Genomic DNA, 19683 nt, shown 5'->3' with positions numbered 1-19683 from the left:
CGAAGCAGTCAGCTGACTTGGTAGTAAAGGAAGCAGTAAAGTGGTTCAAACGTCATCAGTGACGTCACATGAAGCAAGCTCCGGCCCACTGCTTCATAGTGATGGGAAGTTCGGCTCTTTTCAAAGAGCCGGCTCTCAGAGCCGATGCTTGTGCGCATGACCCATCACTACTGCTTCACCATAACTACCCTGTCGAGTTTGAAGCGTGCTTCGGAGCTTCGGTGTTGGAGGTAACATCACTACCTGGTTCCTGCCTGGTTCACAGAGCTCTGAAATCTCACCTACAAGGTTCTGTCAATCTCCAGCCCAAGTTCCTGACTGGCAGCTTCAGACTCCTTTCCTCGCTTCTTGGTCCAGATCGAATCCTGTCCGCTCTCCACCGTGCTCCCAAGAAAGGCACCACCTAAGAAGACCACCTAAGAATCCACGGACCACTGGAAAAAGAAACCCCAGCAGCCCCCTTGGTGGATCATCCCAAAACTCCCAGTAAGCCGCACTTCAGAAATACTGAATCCTATTCACCATCTCCAAACTGACCCTGTTCTGTGCTCTCTCCAAAGGACCCGTTCTTGTGTGGAACCCCGACCCGAGTCCCGGGAGAATTATCTCGCCGTATTTTCACTCCAACCTGTAAAATAAACCTTTTAAAACTTCCTGTGTCTCCTGAGAGTATCTGCATGTGGGTTGGACAATTTGTCATTTGCCTTTATGTCACCTGTGGAAATGAATGCTGATAGTTCACATTAACTGAGAAGTTAAATATTGTTGTGAATAAATGACATTACTGAAGTTTTTGTGCATGGATTAGGGCTATGGAACAAACTCAAAGTCAAATTTATTTGTATAGCACATTTCATGTACAAAACAACTCAAAGTGCGTCACATAAAATAAAAGCATTGCAGCGGGGAGTGGAAGAAGCATTAAAAATTCATAAAGGAATATAAAAAGAAACAAATAAAAGAATTCAAATGAATTTAAAAACAACCAACAGTCCAGATAAGTTCAAAGATATCGTGCAGATTTCATGCATAGACACATGAGAAAAGAAATGTCTTTAACCTGGATTTAAAAATGTCTACATTTGGTGAAAGTTTAATCTCCACTGGCAGTTTGTTCCACTTGTTTGCAGCATAACAGCTAAATGCTGCTTCTCCATGTTTAGTCTGGACTCTGGACTGGACCAGCTGACCTGAGTCCTTGGATCTAAGAGCTCTGCTGGGTTTATATTCTCTGAACATATCACAGATGTATTTTGGGCCTAAACCGTTCTGGGATTTGTAAACCATCAGCAGGCTTTTAAAATCTATTCTGTGACTGACTGGAAGCCAGAGTAAAGATTTCAAAACTGGTGTGATGTGTTCAGATCTCTTAGTCCGGGTTAAAACTCCAGCAGCAGCGTTCTGGAGGAGCTGCAGATGTTTAATACTCTTTTTGGGAAGTCCAGTTAAAAGAGCATTACAGTGAAGAGTCTACTGGAGATGAATGCATGGATGAGTTTCTCCTGGTCTTTTTGGGAGAGGAAACCTTTAATTCTGTTGATGTTTCTGAGGTGGTAAAAAGCTGCCTTGGTGACAGCTTTGATATGGCTGCTGAAAGTCAGATCTGAGTCTATCAACACTCCGAGGTTACCAACTTGGTCAGTGATTGTAAGGTCCCGAGTCTCAAGATATTTACCAACGCTGACCCTCTTCTCTTTTCTACCAAACAGAATTATCTCAGTTTTGTCTTCATTTAATTGTAAAAAATTCTCTCTCATCCAGGTGTTTACTTCCTCCAGACACTGACACAGTACGTCTGCTGGGCTGCAGTCGTCCGGTGACAGAGACACATAAAGTTGTGTATCGTCTGCATAACTGTGATAATTGATGTTAAAATTCTGCAATATCTGACCCAAAGGGAGCATATACCTCCTTCCCTACGCCATGCTCTAGGAATAACCTGTTTCTCCCAAACTATTCTAAATTGCCTCCACAAAAACTTTAGGATATCAGTTGCACTTTTATAAACCCGGTAGGGGACTCCATTTGGCCCTGGGGCCAACGAAGCCTTTGCACGCCTGACTACTTCCTCAACCTCCTTCCACCTAGGTGGTCTAACATCCATCTTATGAGCTATCTCTCCTAATGGTGGCATGTCAGGTGGAAGGCCTACTACTCTACGGTAATCAAGATCTGAATATGTATTTCTTAGATACTCTTCCACCTCTGACTTTGTTGCCTTAAGCTGCCCTCCCTTTTCCTGGTTAAACAACCCTTTAACAAACTTGAACGGGTCCCTGTAAAAGGCCGTCCTTACATATTCTTTCTGCTTTCTCTTTTTCCTAAGACATTCAGCCCTTCTGAGTATTGCTAGCCTGCCTCTCAATTCTTCCTGCAAAACATTAATTCCCTCTCTCTCTTCTTCTGTAGCTCTTTTCCACTGCTTTCTTAAATTTCTTCTTTCCTTAACCAATTTCTCCATCTCTTTTTCGCCATCTAGACTTAACTAAATGTACTCTTTCAACCCTCTTTCTATCTTGCACCCCAAATCTTTCTACACCATAGGAGTAAATTATATCTCCCATCTTCTCATCTTTGCTTGCATTTCCTCCTAACCTACCCAATATTATTGACAAATCTTTATTGACTGCCTCCCATTCTTTGTTACTATTTGCCCTAGGCCATTTAACTTTAGCTTTCTGCTCCATATTTCTCTCTATAACTGGCCTATTCACCTCAGTATCAGCCGCATCCCTTCTTAGATCCTCCTCCTCCACCTCCGTAGCTGTGTTATTGATATCCTTCGGACTGTGGTTTTCTACCTGCCGCTGGACTTCATCCGACTGATGCATTTTAAGGCCTCTAATTGATGTTACTTTCTGCCAGCCACAAGGACAAACCTGGAGCTTAATTCCCTCTAGCCTACTTGTAGCTTATGCTGGTTGTAACAAAGCTGCTAGTCCTCGCTACCGCTACCATAGATTGCTAGCCCATGGCAGCACCTTTGGGGTCTTTGCCTCCTGTCCAGTATATTAACAAGTCATCTGCTAATATTGCGATTTTCTGTTCATCTCCCTTAATGGAGATACCTTTTATATTTTCATTTTGTTTTATCCATTGACTCAGGGGTTCTAAATAGAGAGCAAATAGGAGCGGGTTAATTGAACAGTCTTGGTGACACCCACGCTTTAATATGAAAGAGTTTGAAAGATTTCCATTAATTCTAATCCTGGCTGTAGGTTTATTATACAGAGATTGTATAGTTTTGACAAACGTTTCATGAAAACCAAATTGCTCCAGCACCCTGTACAGGAAAACCCACCTGACAGAGTCGAATGCTTTTTATGCGTACAATCCTAATATTATCGCTTCTGCTCGTTTTTTAATAATGTTTTGCATAATATGTAACGTGCGTCGAATATTGTCCTGTGTCTGTCTCTGCTTTATAAAACCAGTCTGGTAAAAATAAATTCTAAGCGTCGAGCTAAGATAGCGCTAAACAGTCTATAGTCCAGGGGTCCGTTTCACAGAGCAGGTTCAACAAACTCTGAGTCTAATCCTTAACTCTGAGTTGATCTACTCTGAGACAGAAAACTCTGAGTTTTCGGTTCCAGAAACGCTGATTTGAGTGAGTCTAGTCAGCTCTGAGTAGTTTCACCTTGAGTTTTGCGCGTGCACCACAACTTTAAAAAGCCAGCATCAAAGGAGCCCCGATTCGACGAGTCACCATGGCAACGGGGAACGGGGAGGGCTACTTTTTTCACCAACGTCGAATTGGAAATCTTAATGCGCTCATACAGCGAGTTTCAATACGTTTTTAGAAAGAAGTGCAACACCACTGCAGCAGCAAAAGCGTAAGTTTAAGTGTAGTCCTTTGCAATCACAATAATATTACAGGGAAACTGCTTGAATGGTAGCCTATTCATTTATTTAATATAAAAATATTGTTCAAACAGGTGAGACCTCGGCATGGAGGTACCTCATTTTGATCATGTTTTACACTGTAAAGTAAATATTAAATGGCTATTTGACTGTGCAGCTGTTTTATCCCCAACATAATGCTGTTCTCACACACATAAATGTCTTCTCATCTATATCATGTTCTGTTAAATACTTAAGCCTATTTACACTAACACAGACTTCTACTGAGCCAACAGAAAGAAGCCAGATGCCCGTAAAACCGCCACCTCTGACGGAGGCAGAGGAGCTGGCCCTAAGCAGAATATTGGAGGCCAGTGGCTGAGGGAGTCCCTGGAGGGAGTCCATCCCCAAGACACAAGTGCCTTTATAAAATATAATAGGCCTATAGATATATATTTTTAAGCCTATTCATACAAATATGTATTTGTCTTATGTAATTTTTTCTTTTGTCCCAACAAAATTCTGATGGTGCCGCTCAAAAAGATAATTGCCTGGAAATGCTAAAACATCTATGATAACCATCTCCTGATGAATATTTAATTCTCTGCGCAGTAATGCTGCTCCTTCATCCCCGGGATCGTTGTCTAAAGGACATGTTGGTGGAAACAGTCGCCTCCTGCTGTACCTAATGGACTTTTAGAAGTAGAAGAACTCGCTCTGCTGACTGAATAAATGAGGAAATCAAATGGCTGAAAGAGGGCGGAGACAGAGAGAAACTCCAGGTTCACTGAGTAAAACCTGGTCCCGACCATGTTAGATTCAGAGAGTCTGTTACTACGGTAACTGACCGAGAGCTTAAGTTACCTCTCTTTGTGAAACAGGCTGGAGTTACCCTCATTTCAGGGTTAATAAACTGCTTTGTGAAACGGACCTCTGGTTAAGGACCCCAACTGGTCTATAATTAAAGCACTCCATTTTGTCCTTTCCTTCCTTCGGGATAACCGAAATGTAGGCTTCCCTCCAAGAGATTAAATGCATTCTTTAGCAAGGGGATCAATGGTTCTCTGAGCACTTTGTAAAACTCTGAGGTGTATCCATCTGTGTCTGGAGCCTTGTTTGTCTTCAGCTTTGAAATCGCTGCGTTTATTTCTTCTGCTGTGATTTCCTTCGTCAGAGCTGAGTTCTGGTCCTCTGTCCCTCTATGTAAATTTAAGTATTCCAGCCATGTGGTTATCTGATGTTCATTATTTATTTTTGGTTGGGAATGTTATTAATTGCCATTTGCTTTTTTAATCTGTAGGCCAGCAGTTTTGTAGATTTACTTCCTGCTTCGTAGTATCTCGGTTTCATGTACATCAGCTTTTTTTTTAAATCTCTTTTGCTTAAATGAGAGGGCAAATTATTATTTCATGGGTAAATTACTCAATCTTTAATGAGGTACTACAAACACATATGTACAACACACATACATATATAAGTGTTATTATAGTGTTATTATATGCATCACATTCGCAGGGCTTCATATGGTGCAACAATCGCTGCTGCCAGTAGATGTCACCCAAGGGCATTGAATGAAGCTTCGGGTAGTGAACCACTTTATGATTCATTGCTTCAAAAAGCCTCATTTTGCCATCACTAGTTTCTAGAGTTTTTAATTATTTTTTTGCTTTTTCAAGTACGTTGATTTAGCAATTAGTTTCCCTCTAATCACAGCTTTACACGCGTCCCATAGCACTGAGGGGGACATCTCACCATTACCATTCTCCCTTACATGCGTCCTGTCATGGTGCGGTAAGGGAGGACCCAGGTGCAGACACGGACAAGAGCCATAAGTGAAGTTAACGGTTTATTTTAAATATAAACCAAAGGCGCAGCAAAGCTGGAACACTGAAAAACTAAACTAAACATAAAACTAAGAAAATAACAAAACCAGACTGAAATACTTGCAGGACAGGACTCACGAGGAAAACCATGGAATAGTTTGACGGGGTAGATAGACGGACGTGAGACGAATAGGACGAGGATCCGGCAAGGAGAGGTGAAACTGGCAAGACATATATACTGGGGAGGTTGATTACTGGAGCAGGAACTGGTGGCTAATTACTAACAGGTTGCAGGTGAGAGTGAAGAGAGCAGAGGGCCGGAGATGGACTGAGGAGAGATAGCAAAACACAGGGCGCAAGGGAGAGCACACTAACTAGGAAAATTAATCTAACACAAAGAATACACAAGGAGTAATTGAACATAACTAAATACTAAGAGAAACAGAACTAAGATTAAACAAAGACTGATCTAACACAGAAAACACTAAGAGCACTGAATAAAAATAGAACCAATAACTAAGTACAAAAAACATCACTAAAAGCCAGATCTTGACACGTCCGAATTTCTTTAATATACTCTTCCTTCATTTTTCCTTTTAATACATTTATATTTAGCCTCCAAAGTGTTGATTTTGTTTCTTTTGACATAGCCAGAGTCATATATACTGGACTATAGTCTGATATGTCTCTCATACCAATTTCACACTTTTCAATCCTATAACTGTCCTTACTGAACATGAAAAAATAATCTATCCTGGAATATATTTGATGAGGTGCTGAGAAATAAGCATAGTCTTTTCCCTTAGGATTTAAGTCTCTCCAAACGTCAATAACTCTGAATTCTGTCATTAAACATGCAAACTTCTTACTGATCCCTAGTTTCTGTATTCCACTGGCTGAACAGTCAATTTTTGGGTTTAGTCTGATATTAAAGGGGAAATGAAGCAGTGGCACATGGCAGCATTTTCAGAGGCTTATTTGTTTTAAAAAATGAGAGGCCATTCAGTAAATCACAAATTCAAATAGTTTCGCAAAAAAAATTATATTTTAATACCGACTTTGGCCACAAGGGCGCAGCCATGTTCTTTGCTTACGTCACGAGCATGGTTTAGCTCACAGCTTGCTATTAGCTTACCGTTAGCTTGTATTGTGTATCGCGGCAAACCAACAAATAAATATGACAGGTGTTTCTCGTAAGGTGGGAGGGTCATTTTGTATCGCCCCCGGGTGCTCCAATGAATATTACAGGGCTAAAGCCAGTGGGAATGAAATTCATTTTCACGTCATTCCTAAGAAACCTGAGGTGATGAAGAGATGGCTGGCAGCACTGAAACGCCTGCACCCACCTAAAGGAACTGTACAGAGGGTCTGCAGTGAGCATTTCTTAGAAAGTGATTACATAAAAGAGGGATCCTTTACGGATGATGGGCAGTTTGTTTGGCGTCCCACCAGTCGTCTAAAACCAGATGCTGTGCCATCAGTTTTCGACTTCAGTGGATACAGTGTTGGAGAGACGGACATACCCACAACATCTGAGCTGTCAGACTCTGCCCTTGGGCGCAGAGAACGAGCACAGAAACGCGCTGGCCAGGCAGAGGAAAGAGAGGTAAGCTATTCTACCGACTTGAAAAACGATATGAAACAATACACATTTGTTATTCGGCCAAGTTTCCGAGTCAGACCAAATGCGTTTCACTGTCGCGCGTCTGAGAGATGGGTGAATTCGGGGAATTGTGTTGTTTACGTCATACAGTTAGCTATAAGGGATAAAGGCTATACATGAGTTGATTGTTTGGGTTGCAAATGTTTACCTTAGAATCGGCCCGTCATCATAGTGCATTCAGAAGAAAGAGATGGAGAAGAGCTCTTCATTTAGCCATGTAGCGGCTTAGTTATTGAGAGAACAAACAAGTGTGGATGCTCATCACAACCGCTGGGCTCGCACTGGTGATGAATAGTTACGCACGCACCAAAATAACACTCCATTATCCAAACTCCCGTACTTGACTTTCGCTTACGCACTCGTGCACCCCACCTCCGTGGAGGAAACAATTAAGTTTCCACGTTGTCAGCCTAGCCACAATAACTGTGGGGGTGTATTTTTTCATTCAACACCACGATTGCAAATAAGAAATTGACCTTTGAATCGTACTTGTGTGAGACATTGAATTAAACTTCTATCGTCAATGGCGTCATCACAAGGGCACAAGCACAAGGGAAGACAGGAGTTTGGATAATGGACTGGAGCCCAAATACCAGGCTACGGCAAGTCAAGTCGATCAAAAGGCAATATGCCTGTCATTCTGTGTGCTCTTGTGCCCTCTTGTGTGTATAGTATTATATATAATGTAGTGTGTGTATATATGTATATGTATATTACCTTTACCTGGTTCAAATCTATTCAGTTTGTGTGTGTGTGTGTGTTTTTTTTTTTAAGATGATGGCAACATTGGTGGAGGGACCAAGAAGTCAGGGCAACGGCGGCAGCATCAGCAGAAAAGTGGACGCCAGCACCCAGACTGATCTAGTGCTAGTGGAATACAGAAGTGAGGGAACCATGACGGATGACATTTACAACATGCAAAGTGTCATTAATGACCACTCCTACAGCACATTCCTGGAAGATTTCCGCCTGGAGAAGATCGCAACGCCAAGGGCGTCATCTCCACAACAAAGTGCAGCGTCATTCTTGTCTTCAATGAGTGAGGAGTCAGTCCATGGAGATAGTACTGAAGACATGAGTGTAGATGACTTTGAGTTTCCACTGAGTGAAGAAGAGACAGAAGTGAGTTTTGTCGATGAAGAGGATGAGGAGGTCAATGTTTCCAGTGGCCGAAAGAGCATCGTTTCAACTGAACATCTTTTGAAGCTGTTTAATGTGTGCCACTGGGAGAATTGTGGGAAGTGTTTAGTGCAACCACCAGTAGTTCGCAAAAGTGGGTTTGGAATGCGAATAGAAACAGAGTGCATTGATGGCCACACATACAACTGGACTTCCCAACCACTTGTGAGAGGTGTGATGCAATGCAATGTCGCCATCCCCACAGCTGTATTTGTCACTGGGAACGAATGCACTCCATTCATGGAGGTCTGCGAGGCACTTGAGTTGGATAGCCTCTCAAAGAGGCAGTGGTTTAATATCCAAAAAGCCTATGTCATCCCAGTTGTCAATGATGCATGGTGCTTGCACAACGAGGCAGTGATGAGCACAGTGAGTGAGGAGCCCTTGGTGGTGTCAGGAGATTCGCGCTACGACAGCCCAGGTCATAATGCATCGTATGGCACATACTCCCTCATTGACACAAAGTCTGGGGTAGTCGTGGCTCAGGAGACCGTAAATGTCACCGAAGTAAAAAACAGTTACTGGCTTGAGGTGGAGGGACTACACCGATGCCTTACCAAGCTCATGGAGCATGGCATTTCGATCTCAGTCTTGGCAACAGATTGCCATCCATCAGTCCAAAAAGTGATGTGGGAGGAGTATGGTGGCATCAAACACCAATTCGACTTGTGGCACATTGCAAATAACTTAAAAAAAAGAGACTGCTTAAGTGCCAGAACGAGCAGCTTCTCCAGTGGGCGAAGATGATTACGAATCACTTGTGGTACTGCGCCATGACATGCCACCAATCTCAAGGAAAAGTGGATGTCTGTGCTGCACAACATCACCAATGTCCACTGCTGGACATCAGGGGAGACAATGAGGAGATGTGACCACCCACCGTACACTGCAGAAGATGAGAGGAAACGGCCATGGCTTAACCCCCGCTCTGCTGCATTTGAACGCCTCCAGAGTGTAGTGCTGGACAAACATCTGCTGAAAAAGCTGCAAATCGGCAAGTGGTGGCTCCTGTGAAGGTGGTGAAAGACCACAGCTTTCGAATGGACATCGTGGCAGGAGCTCTGAGAAGATGTGAGGCTGTCTCTATCCGTCAAGCACTGAGGGAATGTCTAAAAGGGAAAATGAAGACCATTGCTGAACACAGAGGGATTGACAGACCAGAAAAGGAAGTGTCTGTGTCAGCACACCTCAGCAGATTTCCCAAAAACCTAAATCCAGAGGTGTAGGAGAGGCTTGTAAGAAAGAGTCATGTAGAGTGTATTATTGTAATAGTGTATGGCCATTTAGGGTGATTTTTTTTTTTTTTAAAGAATTGTTCATAGTATCTTGTGCTGATAAAAAGAAATTACAAATATGAGACAGATAAATACTGTATATATACAAATATATAAATATGAATTACTAATACATGTAAACTGTTAAAACAATGAATTGATTGGTTGGCAATTAATAAAATACTTGTTGTTATTCACAGGTAACCCCTGGACCAAAGGCTGAATTGCCTGTACGCTGTAAGCCTGTAAAGACTGGGGGGAAGAAGGTACAATTAGTATATTGTCGCTGTCCAGCAGAAACCTTGTATCTCCACTATTTTTTAAATTATTTTATATTCATTCTCTATTTATCATAAAATATTTATCAGTACAACTGGTCAGTCTCCATGAGTCTATGTATGATACATTCTTTAATAGCCTAACTAACTTTAATGTTGACATTATTATGTATTTAGAAAATAGTGATTTATAAATGAATATGTAAAAAACAATGACAAGTGGAGATACCAGATTGCTGTTGGACAGCGACGATATCAGCATAAGGTAGGCTATGTGGAAATACACATAATAGAAGATGCCATCGTGGTTATTATTATTGTTGCGGGGGCTACAATGCAGACTGTAAGAGGAGTGGGTGTGTCAAGCACTTGCGTTGCGCCACATCTTTTCAGCGCTTCGCTATATGAGGTGACAGCTTCTGCAGTTCCTATATGCCAAGAATGGATGACGAAATGTATATCTCGGGCATTCCCATCCAAATGCAACGCTATCAGCAAACGATTGATTCTCAACTCAACATACTACGTGAAAATGCATTGTTGACAGGTATGTTTGCCCGAAAGATTAGCCGATTATTGCAGTTACCGGTATGCGCAAAGTGTTAGCAGAGGGTAGTAACTAGCTGCTTTGAGATGTCCGACTGCTAAGCTGGCTTATTGGTTGAGGGGGACTTGGTGTAGGTTCTTTTTGTAGCTGTAGTGTAGACGATGTGTCGGTATGCTGATCAGTTGTGAAAAATGGATTATAAGGCCTACCTGCTGTTTATTGGTCGCTCCAGCGTGTCAGCTCTGATGTCTTTGAGTAATAGGATTGAGACATCCAACACCTCTCTCTCCAGACACAACATCTTGAAGTGTTGGTTTTGGGAGATGCACTGCCCTTGGGTTAAATGATTAAGCCTCAACTCCTGGCAGCAGACACTTTCTGCATTCGTGTCCATTGGTATGCAAGCCCCACACATAGGCCGACACCACGCTATGTTTCCAACCCGATCTTGGTGGTCCCACGGTTCGTCTTCCTCATCATCATACTCCTCTGACTCGGCGTAGGTTGCCACCACAGCTCCCTCTTCTCTCACAGGCTCGAAAGCATAGGCTATAGGATGTTTATCGCCATTTGTTGGCCTGTCGCATTCATCACAGTCCCATTCTCCATTCATTTTGGCGGTATATTATGGTTCCTTCCTATGTGTATCTAATGTTGACAGTATTAGAATGTTTTCGCAACCATTCTCGTGACGTCATAGCAACAATGGCAGCGCACAGGTTGAAAGCACATACATTACTAAAAATTGTTAGTGCTTTATTCTGAATAACGGCTTTTATTTCGGAGTTTTGTAATTCGTTAATTTGACGTTTTAGTTCACTGATTATTTTGCCATCTGTGTTATGTCACTGCTTCATTTCCATTTTAAGCTCTCCACCCCAAATCATAATACCTTCCCCCTCTGACACCACTTTATCAAACAATTGCCTGTAAAATGCCCAGTTTTAACCTAAGGGGGCATATACAATAAGAATGGTGACCAACTCTCCCTCTAGTCTCTGTACAATCAGTACATATCTTCCTTATCTGATATATCTGAAAGTTTTTCAAAAGCAATTTTCCCTGATATCATAATGGCCACTCCTCTTCTATGACCTGTGTTATAAGATGAGGAAAATACTTGGTTAAACCAATTTCTTTTTAGTTTTTCATGTTCTTTCTTTGACAGGTGCGTCTCTTGCAATAGAGCAACTCCGACCCCTTCCTTTCTCATTTTACCTAGTATCTTGGACCTTTTAATTGGGTTAAGTATTCCATTCACATTATATTAAGCTATTTTCAGTAATTTCTTCTGGGTTGTAAAATTCACTATTTACCATCTTTCACTCCATGCATACCCCTTATGCTACCACAATGGCAAACTGCCTTGAACAATACATAACTAAAACCATTAACATTCACCAAACAACTGGTGATGTCAGAAACCACTTCCATGCTTGGGGTCTACATTTTGACCCTGAATGAGTCCTGATGGAAAGTCTGTTCTGAGGGATGACGTCTTCCTGGGGCCCTCTATGCTGCAGTCAGTTTTGTCCATATGTGACCAACAGTTCCAAATAAAGAGAAAGAAAAACAAAATAAGAAAAAAATAAGCGCAAAAAAAAGTAGCTCCAACTTTTTCCTTTTATATATATACATAAGAGAGGTGGATATAATCTGTCAGAGTAACCCAAGCTAAATAAACATAAACAATTTAAAGAATTGAGAGGGGGGCCGTTTCTCACCGACATCTAATTCTTTGAAGTATACAGTCCAAATGTATAGAAGCTGCTCAGTCCACTTGTCCATCACATCTTGTCCTACTTTCTTCTAAAGGCTTTTAGCTGTTGTTTAAATCCTGGATCTATCTCACTGGATGTTTGGCTCTTCTCTGCTCGATTGACCTGCCAGGCAAGGCGCTTGATGCTCGCTAGGCTGCTCTCTGTAGGTTTCACCACCGTCACTTGAAGCCCTCTCCTCACCATGTCAGTAGTCGCCTCTTCAGCCGTGTTATAAACTTGGGTCTCTCCCTCGTAGAACACCCGTAGTTTAGCTGGAAATGGTGTTTGGAAGCGTATATTCCTTACGTTTTCTCAGAACCTCCGGAGCGTAATCATGGTCGAGATACACCTTTCTCCCCTCGAACTCAAAACCTCTTTTCTGCCATGCAACCTTTATGATCTCTTCTTTGATTCTGAAACTCATGAATCTCACCACTATGGATCTCGGTGGGGAGCCCGGAGGGGGACGTGACGCTAGAGCCTGGTGGGCTCTCTCAATCTGAAGGTGAAAAGATGGCGGCAGCTCCAGCTTATCCCATAGAAGCGTTTCAGTAAAATCCATCATAGACCTGCTGTTGTCCTCCACTCCCTCCTTCACCCAGTGAATCCTGATGTTTTCCCTCCTCGACCGTCCCTCCTGATCCACCAACCTGTTTTTGAACTTCAAGTGTAGCATCCTCAATGTGCTGCAGGCGCTCTTCGGCTACCATTATGTGCGTTTCAGCGTTGTCTATCCTGTTACTTGTTTCCCTGAGCTCTTCCTTTATTTCCGCGTTCTCACGACGAAAATCACGTAGATCTCCAAAGTATTGTCTCCGAATTTTCCATGTCTTGAGTGGGTTGTACCAGCTCTTTTCCACCGCTCGGGCTCGTTTCCTTCGATCGCGTAGCTGCTGCTAGCTCGTGAGATACTAATCGTTGGCGACATCTTAACACCTTTACTACCTGCAAAGACTGAGGACAGCCAGCCTTCGGCTACCCATCTTCACCACTGTGTAGAGCACCCAGGCCAGCTGCTGCACTAAAGCACCTGCACCTTCAACGCATGCTGAGGAGGGCTGAGAGGATCGTTGGGGTCCCACTCTCCTCCATCCAGGACATCTTCTCGGCACTTTATGTATGCAGAGCCTGTTATTTTGAAGGACCCCACTAACCCCTTCCATAGACTGTTCAACCATCAGAAAGGAGGTTACGCAGCATCAGGCCCAGCACTGCAAGGTTCTGCAACATCTTCTTTCACAAAGCTGTCAGAGCCCCAAACACCCTAGTGCTACCTAACACATAACTCCCTGAATTCACACCACAAACCTGGGAGACAATGATCATCCTTCTCACAAAACAGAAAAAATTACCTATAGAGCACCATCCATCCATCCATCCATCCATCCATTATCTTCCGCTGGTCCGGGGATCAGGTCGCGGGGGCAGCAGCTTGAGCAAAGAGACCCAGACGTCCCTGTCCCCGGCCACTTCCTCCAGCTCTTCTGGGGGGACCCCGAGGCGTTCCCAGGCCAGCCGAGAAACATAGTCTCTCCAACGTGTCCTGCCCCGGGGCCTCTTCCCAGTGGGACGGGCCTGGAACACCTCACCGGGGAGGCGTCCAGGAGGCATTCTCACCAGATGCCCGAGCCACCTCATCTGACTCCTCTCGATGCGGAGGAGCAGCGGTTCTACTCCGAGCCCCTCCCGGATGACCGAGCTTCTCACCCTATCTCTAAGGGAGAGCCCAGACACCCTGCGGAGGAAACTCATTTTGGCCGCTTATATTCGCGATAGATTGACCGGTAAATCGAGAGCTTCGCCTTCTGGCTCAGCTCCTTCTTCACCACGACGGGCCGGTGCAGAGCCCACATCACTGCGGACGCCACACCGATCCATCTGTCAATCTCCTGCTCCATTCGTCCCTCACTCGTGAACAAGACCCCGAGATACTTGAACTCCTCCACTTGGGGAAGGATCTCATTCCCGACCTGGAGAGAGCATTCCACCCTTTTCTGGCCGAAGACCATGGTCTCGGATTTGGAGGTGCTGATTCTCATCCCAGCCGCTTCACACTCGGCTGCGAACCGCTCCAGTGAGAGCTGAAGGTCACGGCCCGACGACGCTAACAGAACCACATCGTCCGCAAAAAGCAGAGACACGATTCTGAGGTCGCCAAACCGGACCCCCTCAACGCCCTGGCTGCGCCTAGAAATTCTGTCCATAAAAATTATAAACAGAATCATTGACAAAGGGCAGCCCTGACGGATCCAACCATCACAGGAAACATGTCCGACTTACTGCCGGCAATGCGGACCAAACTCTGACACCGGTCATACAGAGACCGAACCGCCCATATCAAGGAGTCCGGCACTCCATACTCCCGGAGCACCCCCCACAAGAGTCCCCGAGGGACACGGTCGAACGCCTTCTCCAAGTCCACAAAACACATGTAGACCGGTTGGTCGAACTCCCATGCTCCCTCCAGGATCCTGCGGAGGGTATAGAGCTGGTCCACTGTTTCACGGCCAGGACGAAAACCACACTGCACCTCCTGAATCCGAGATTCGACTATCCGGCGGATCCTCCTCTCCAGTACCCCCGAAAAGACCTTACCAGGGAGGCTGAGGAGTGTGATCCCCCTATAGTTGGAACACACCCTCCGGTCCCCCTTTTTAAAGAGGGGGACCACCACCCCGATCTGCCAGTCCAGAGGCACTGCCCCCGATGTCCACGCGATGCTGCAGAGGCGTGTCAACCAAGACAGCCCTACAACATCTATAGAGCACATCATAGAAATTTCCATCCAACACATTGAGTTGTATACTGAATGTCCAAGAGGCGACGGACCTTAACAACCATTATACTAACTGTGTGCACTGGCACTTTCCTCTCTACCTCATAAAACCTCCCTCCATAGTTCAGCTGTTTTTTTATGTATGTTTCTCTTTTTGTATATTTAAAAACGTATTATTGCGCCACTATCCAAGCACTTTAATCTGCAGTAACGACATTTCGCTTCTCTGTATAATATATGGATGGAATGACAAAGTTGAGTCGAGACACATTTTGTTTTTGTTTTCTTTTAAAGCAATGATCACACCACAACTTTTGTAGTTGGGACTTTATTGTGCGTATTTCTCCCTACAGCATCCCTGTGTAGAAGTTGTTCAAGAAATTTTACAGAAACGGAGATGTGCATAATGCAATATGATAATAAGATGTTTTCTACAACGAATGAGGCTTTATTGACTTCAGTGGAGTCTCACAACAAAATGTGTCATGACTGCATTGGGAATGTTCTCAGGGCCAATTAAAGGTTAAAGCTGCAGTCGGCAAGTTTTCAAAATTACGAGTCTAAAGTCGGAAAATTCGAACTGACACAACTTTCAGGTCCCTCCCCCAACCTCTAACAAGCTCCGAATCGTCCCCTAAACCCCTCCCCCTCTGTGGACGAGGTTGTGCACGTGAGTTCACACCAGTGTGAGCGCACACAAGCTGGGGCAGACTCACGCTCAGCAGCGTGTGCACAAGCTGTGATTGACAGGTAGGATTCCTCCACCCTAACTTGATTGGTTAAAAACAGCCGGGAGCGCTCGGTTTTTGTAAGCATGATTACAGGCTTCAGAGGGAGCTACAGATTTCGTTATTTTTCCTAAACAGCCTATTTAATATTCTACTTCCAGAATCCCTTGACAGTTCAAGCTAATATGACTAAAAAAAATATGCCGACTGCCGCTTTAAGGTTAGAATTTATGCACATGGTTCGGGTTTGAAAAGAACACATTTTTACATCTCACCTATTTCAATCTTTCATCTCATGGGTCATGTTCTTATCACCTGACAATGACACTGCCCTATATACAAAACAACAGCCTGGGGATACTTTAGCTTCTAGCAATTTTTAATTTTTTTTCCTCATTGTATTGTGACTCGAATGTTTTCCACTATGAATATGCATTAATATGACATGCTTATTGAACACAAACGTGTGTTTGTGACTCTTTGTAGACTCCTTAGTTTTTTTATTAAAATTAGCTTATAACATAGTCCTTTAATTTTACGCTCTGAAAGAGGTGTTTGGTAGTTTATTTGCAATACAAAAAAAATGATAACATGTAGTTTACCAAATAAAAAAAATAAATAAATTCCTCTTTCTTCATTATAGAAACTGAATTTATTCATTTCAAATTCATTATTTAAGATGCTTGGAAAAGTGTCTTTTGTGTTTGGAACATTTACTTTACATTTTGAAAGTACTTTTTTTATTTTTTATCAAAATTATTGATTATGAACACATGTGTAAATTTGACAGTTGTGAACATGACCATGACTACTGACAGGCAAGAGTCTTATTTGAATAAATTAACATACTACTTGCTTTGGCAGATATTATGACAACAATAGCCATTGGCTTGCTGGCTACCACAGCTGACCAACTATCCTGTGTAGTTAAGGATCTATATGCAAAATTTTGACAACAGTGTGTAAAATAGTATGGAATGTGAACCCAGATATCCCTCTCCAGCTCTGCTTGGGGCATCCCATGGCGTTCACATGCCTGAAGGGATATTTAATCCATCCAGCGAGTTCTGGATCTGCCCCAAGGCCTCCTCCCAGTTGGACATGCCCAAAAAAACTTCCAAAGAGAGGCGACCAGGAGGCATCCTAACCAGATGCCCGAACCACCTCATCTGACTCCTTTCAATGCAGAGAAGCTGAGAATGCTCTACTCCAAGCTCCCCCTTGATCTATGAGCTCCTGACTGTATCTCTAGAGCCCAGCCACTTTGAAGGAAATCCATTTCAGCAATCTCATTCGTTCAGTTCCTACCCAAATCTCATCACCATAGTTCAGGGTAGGAACAAAGATGGACCTCCTAGCTCAGCTCCGTCTTCTCAACAACAGACCGGTGCAGTGCCCTCATTACTGCTGAAGATAGCTCCAATCTCTCTGTCCATCTCTCATTTCTCTTCAGGCAGAGACCCAAACCTGAACTTGAGAGAGCGCTCCACCCTTTTCCAGTTGACAACCCTGGCCTCAGATTTAGGGATGTTTGGTGTCTTGGCAAAAATCCCTGACCTAACTGGCTTGGTGTCAAAAAAAAAACCTTTTATGTGGAAGTTTTCATCACTGTTCTCAGAGGAAATGTAAATAATTGATATAATCTTACTGCATTGCACTACATCAAAAGCAGGAAAATTTGTAGCATTTCAACATAACTTCCACAAGATACTGGTGTGTTTACCATCATCAGTGAAATATTCTGAATTCCTTTAATTTACTTCAGTGTTACTGTTACACTGAGATGGTGTTTTATTTGATTATAGGCTTAAAATGTGATGGGATTAATGTCCTTATTCCAATTTTATACATTACATTGTTTTTTTTTTTAAGACAAAGAACAACTTTTGGAAAGGCTACAAATAGCTCATTTTAACACCTGAAATATCCAGCCATCCATTTTCTATACCAGCTGAATCCGTCGGTCGGGTCACGGGAGCCTATCACAGCGGTCATCAGGCGAGGTACACCCTGGACAGGCCGCCAGTCCATCACAGGGCCACACAACCACACACTCACTCCAAAGGACAATTTTAGAGACACCAATTAACCTAACAGGCATGTTTTTTGACAGTGGGAGGAAGCCGGATTACCCGGAGAGAACCCACGCATACACGGGAGAACATGCAAACTCCACAAAGAAAGGCCCCAGCTGGGAGTTGAACCTGCAACCTTCTTGCTGTGAGGCAACAGTGCTAACCACCACACCACCGTGCAGCCCTACACACCTGAAATAACTTTGTGTTAATTTCTCCAAGGCTAATGTACAAAAAAAACCTGCCACTATCAAGACCTACAGTAAAAGAAATACTACAGATAATGAGGGCTTGACAATAAACACAGAACCCCAGAAGGGTTTGACAGATTATCTCCTTATATAGTCATTGAGTAGAGTTTTCCTTCTTTCAATTTCATTCCATCACATAGTTTTTGCAACTCCCACTCTGTTTCTTCCTTCTTCCTCAGCTCTTGTTAGTAATGTGTTGAGTACCAATCATTATTGGTCATCTGAACAAGTTCATTAACCACGTCCAGTAGATTGTAATTGTGTTTCTTCAGCAGTCGCTGATTCAGCGGGTGGTCACCAAATCCCATCTCCATAAGCACTGCCATCATGGTGTCCTGGTTGGATGAGTCCACTGGAGGCTGCAAGTGAAAAAGACCTGATCAGTCCGGGAGACCTTTTACTGATTACCGTCTAGTGCCTTGAAAAAGCAGACAAGAAATACAAATCATTATCATTATGAACCACATATTTTAGTTTAAATAAAAAGGCTCAAGTATTAAGGACTCTTTAATTAATGGAATCTCACAGACAGGTTTGTATCATATGCCTGCTTTTTGGAAGACCTGCATGTTTGTTTCGTCATTGGTTTTTATTTGAAGACTGAACTCTTTAGGATAACCTGCCCAGCAGTGCTTTTTGTTTTATAAAAGTCTGTGGATTTTCATGTTTTCACTGGTTTGCCTTGACAGATCAAGCAAGTACATGCTAGGTTAATGACACAGCTTTGATTTCCTTAAAGAGTGACATAGAAAAACTGGATGCACAATAGACACAATAGTTTCTCTCCTCAGTCGCCTCAGGCACGCTCAGGACGGGAGATTGGACCGAAAAAGAAACAAGTTTCAGTGCAATCTGTTGGTTTCCTTAGCTAGGAAATTGTTTTTGAATTGGCTCTATATGAACGAATTGGATTATTTTATGGATAATTATGATTACAATTAATTGAACTCCAATTGGCTTGAATTGGACTTTATTATCTAAGTGCCTTGAGATGACATTTGTTGTATTTGGCGCTATATAAATAAAAACTATTTCCTAGCTAAGGAAACCAACAGATTGCACTGAAAACTTTTGTTTTTCGGTCCAATCTCCCGTCCTGAGCGTGCCTGAGGCAACTGTGGAGAGAAACGACTCCCTTTGAACAGGAAGAAACCTCTGGCAGAACCAGACTCAGGAAGGGTGGCCATCCGCCTCCACCAGCTGGGGTTTGAGAAGACAGAAAGGGGGGGGGGGGGGGGGGGGGCGGTGGCGGCACTGTAATACCATTCAAAGGATATCTGTTGGAACAGGGAAACACGAGTTAATGACCACAAAAATGTCACATATACATAAAGAGAGTAAAGTGAGGAAAGGTGTGACAGATGAGGCCCCCCAGCAGTCTAGGCCTATAGCAGCTTAACTATGGGATGTTTCAGGATCACCTGAGCCATCCCTAACTATAAGCTTTATCAAAAAGGAAAGTTTTAAGCCTGGTCTTAAAAGTGGAAAG

The 19683-nt window shown here is 43.3% G+C and overlaps 1 protein-coding gene across 2 annotated transcripts in view; it reads right to left on the bottom strand.

Annotated features, from left to right (window-relative positions):
• Positions 1-883: 883 nt before the first annotated feature.
• Positions 884-19683, bottom strand: part of nbr1b (NBR1 autophagy cargo receptor b) — a 288590-nt gene continuing 269790 nt past the window's right edge. The window contains exon 22 of one of the 2 annotated variants that reach the window (XM_075454950.1): positions 884-18553. In XM_075454950.1, coding sequence (XP_075311065.1) covers positions 18380-18553 — 174 coding nt within the window. In that variant the 3' untranslated portion in view covers positions 884-18379. The remainder of the gene's footprint in view (positions 18554-19683) is intronic. The other variant, XM_075454951.1, reaches the window with a different exon arrangement.

The sequence above is a fragment of the Odontesthes bonariensis genome, chromosome 21, assembly GCF_027942865.1.
Source record: "Odontesthes bonariensis isolate fOdoBon6 chromosome 21, fOdoBon6.hap1, whole genome shotgun sequence".
Classification (NCBI taxonomy): Eukaryota; Metazoa; Chordata; class Actinopteri; order Atheriniformes; family Atherinopsidae; genus Odontesthes; species Odontesthes bonariensis.
Note: the sequence above shows the minus strand (reverse complement) of the source record. Positions and strands in the feature narration are given on the sequence as shown.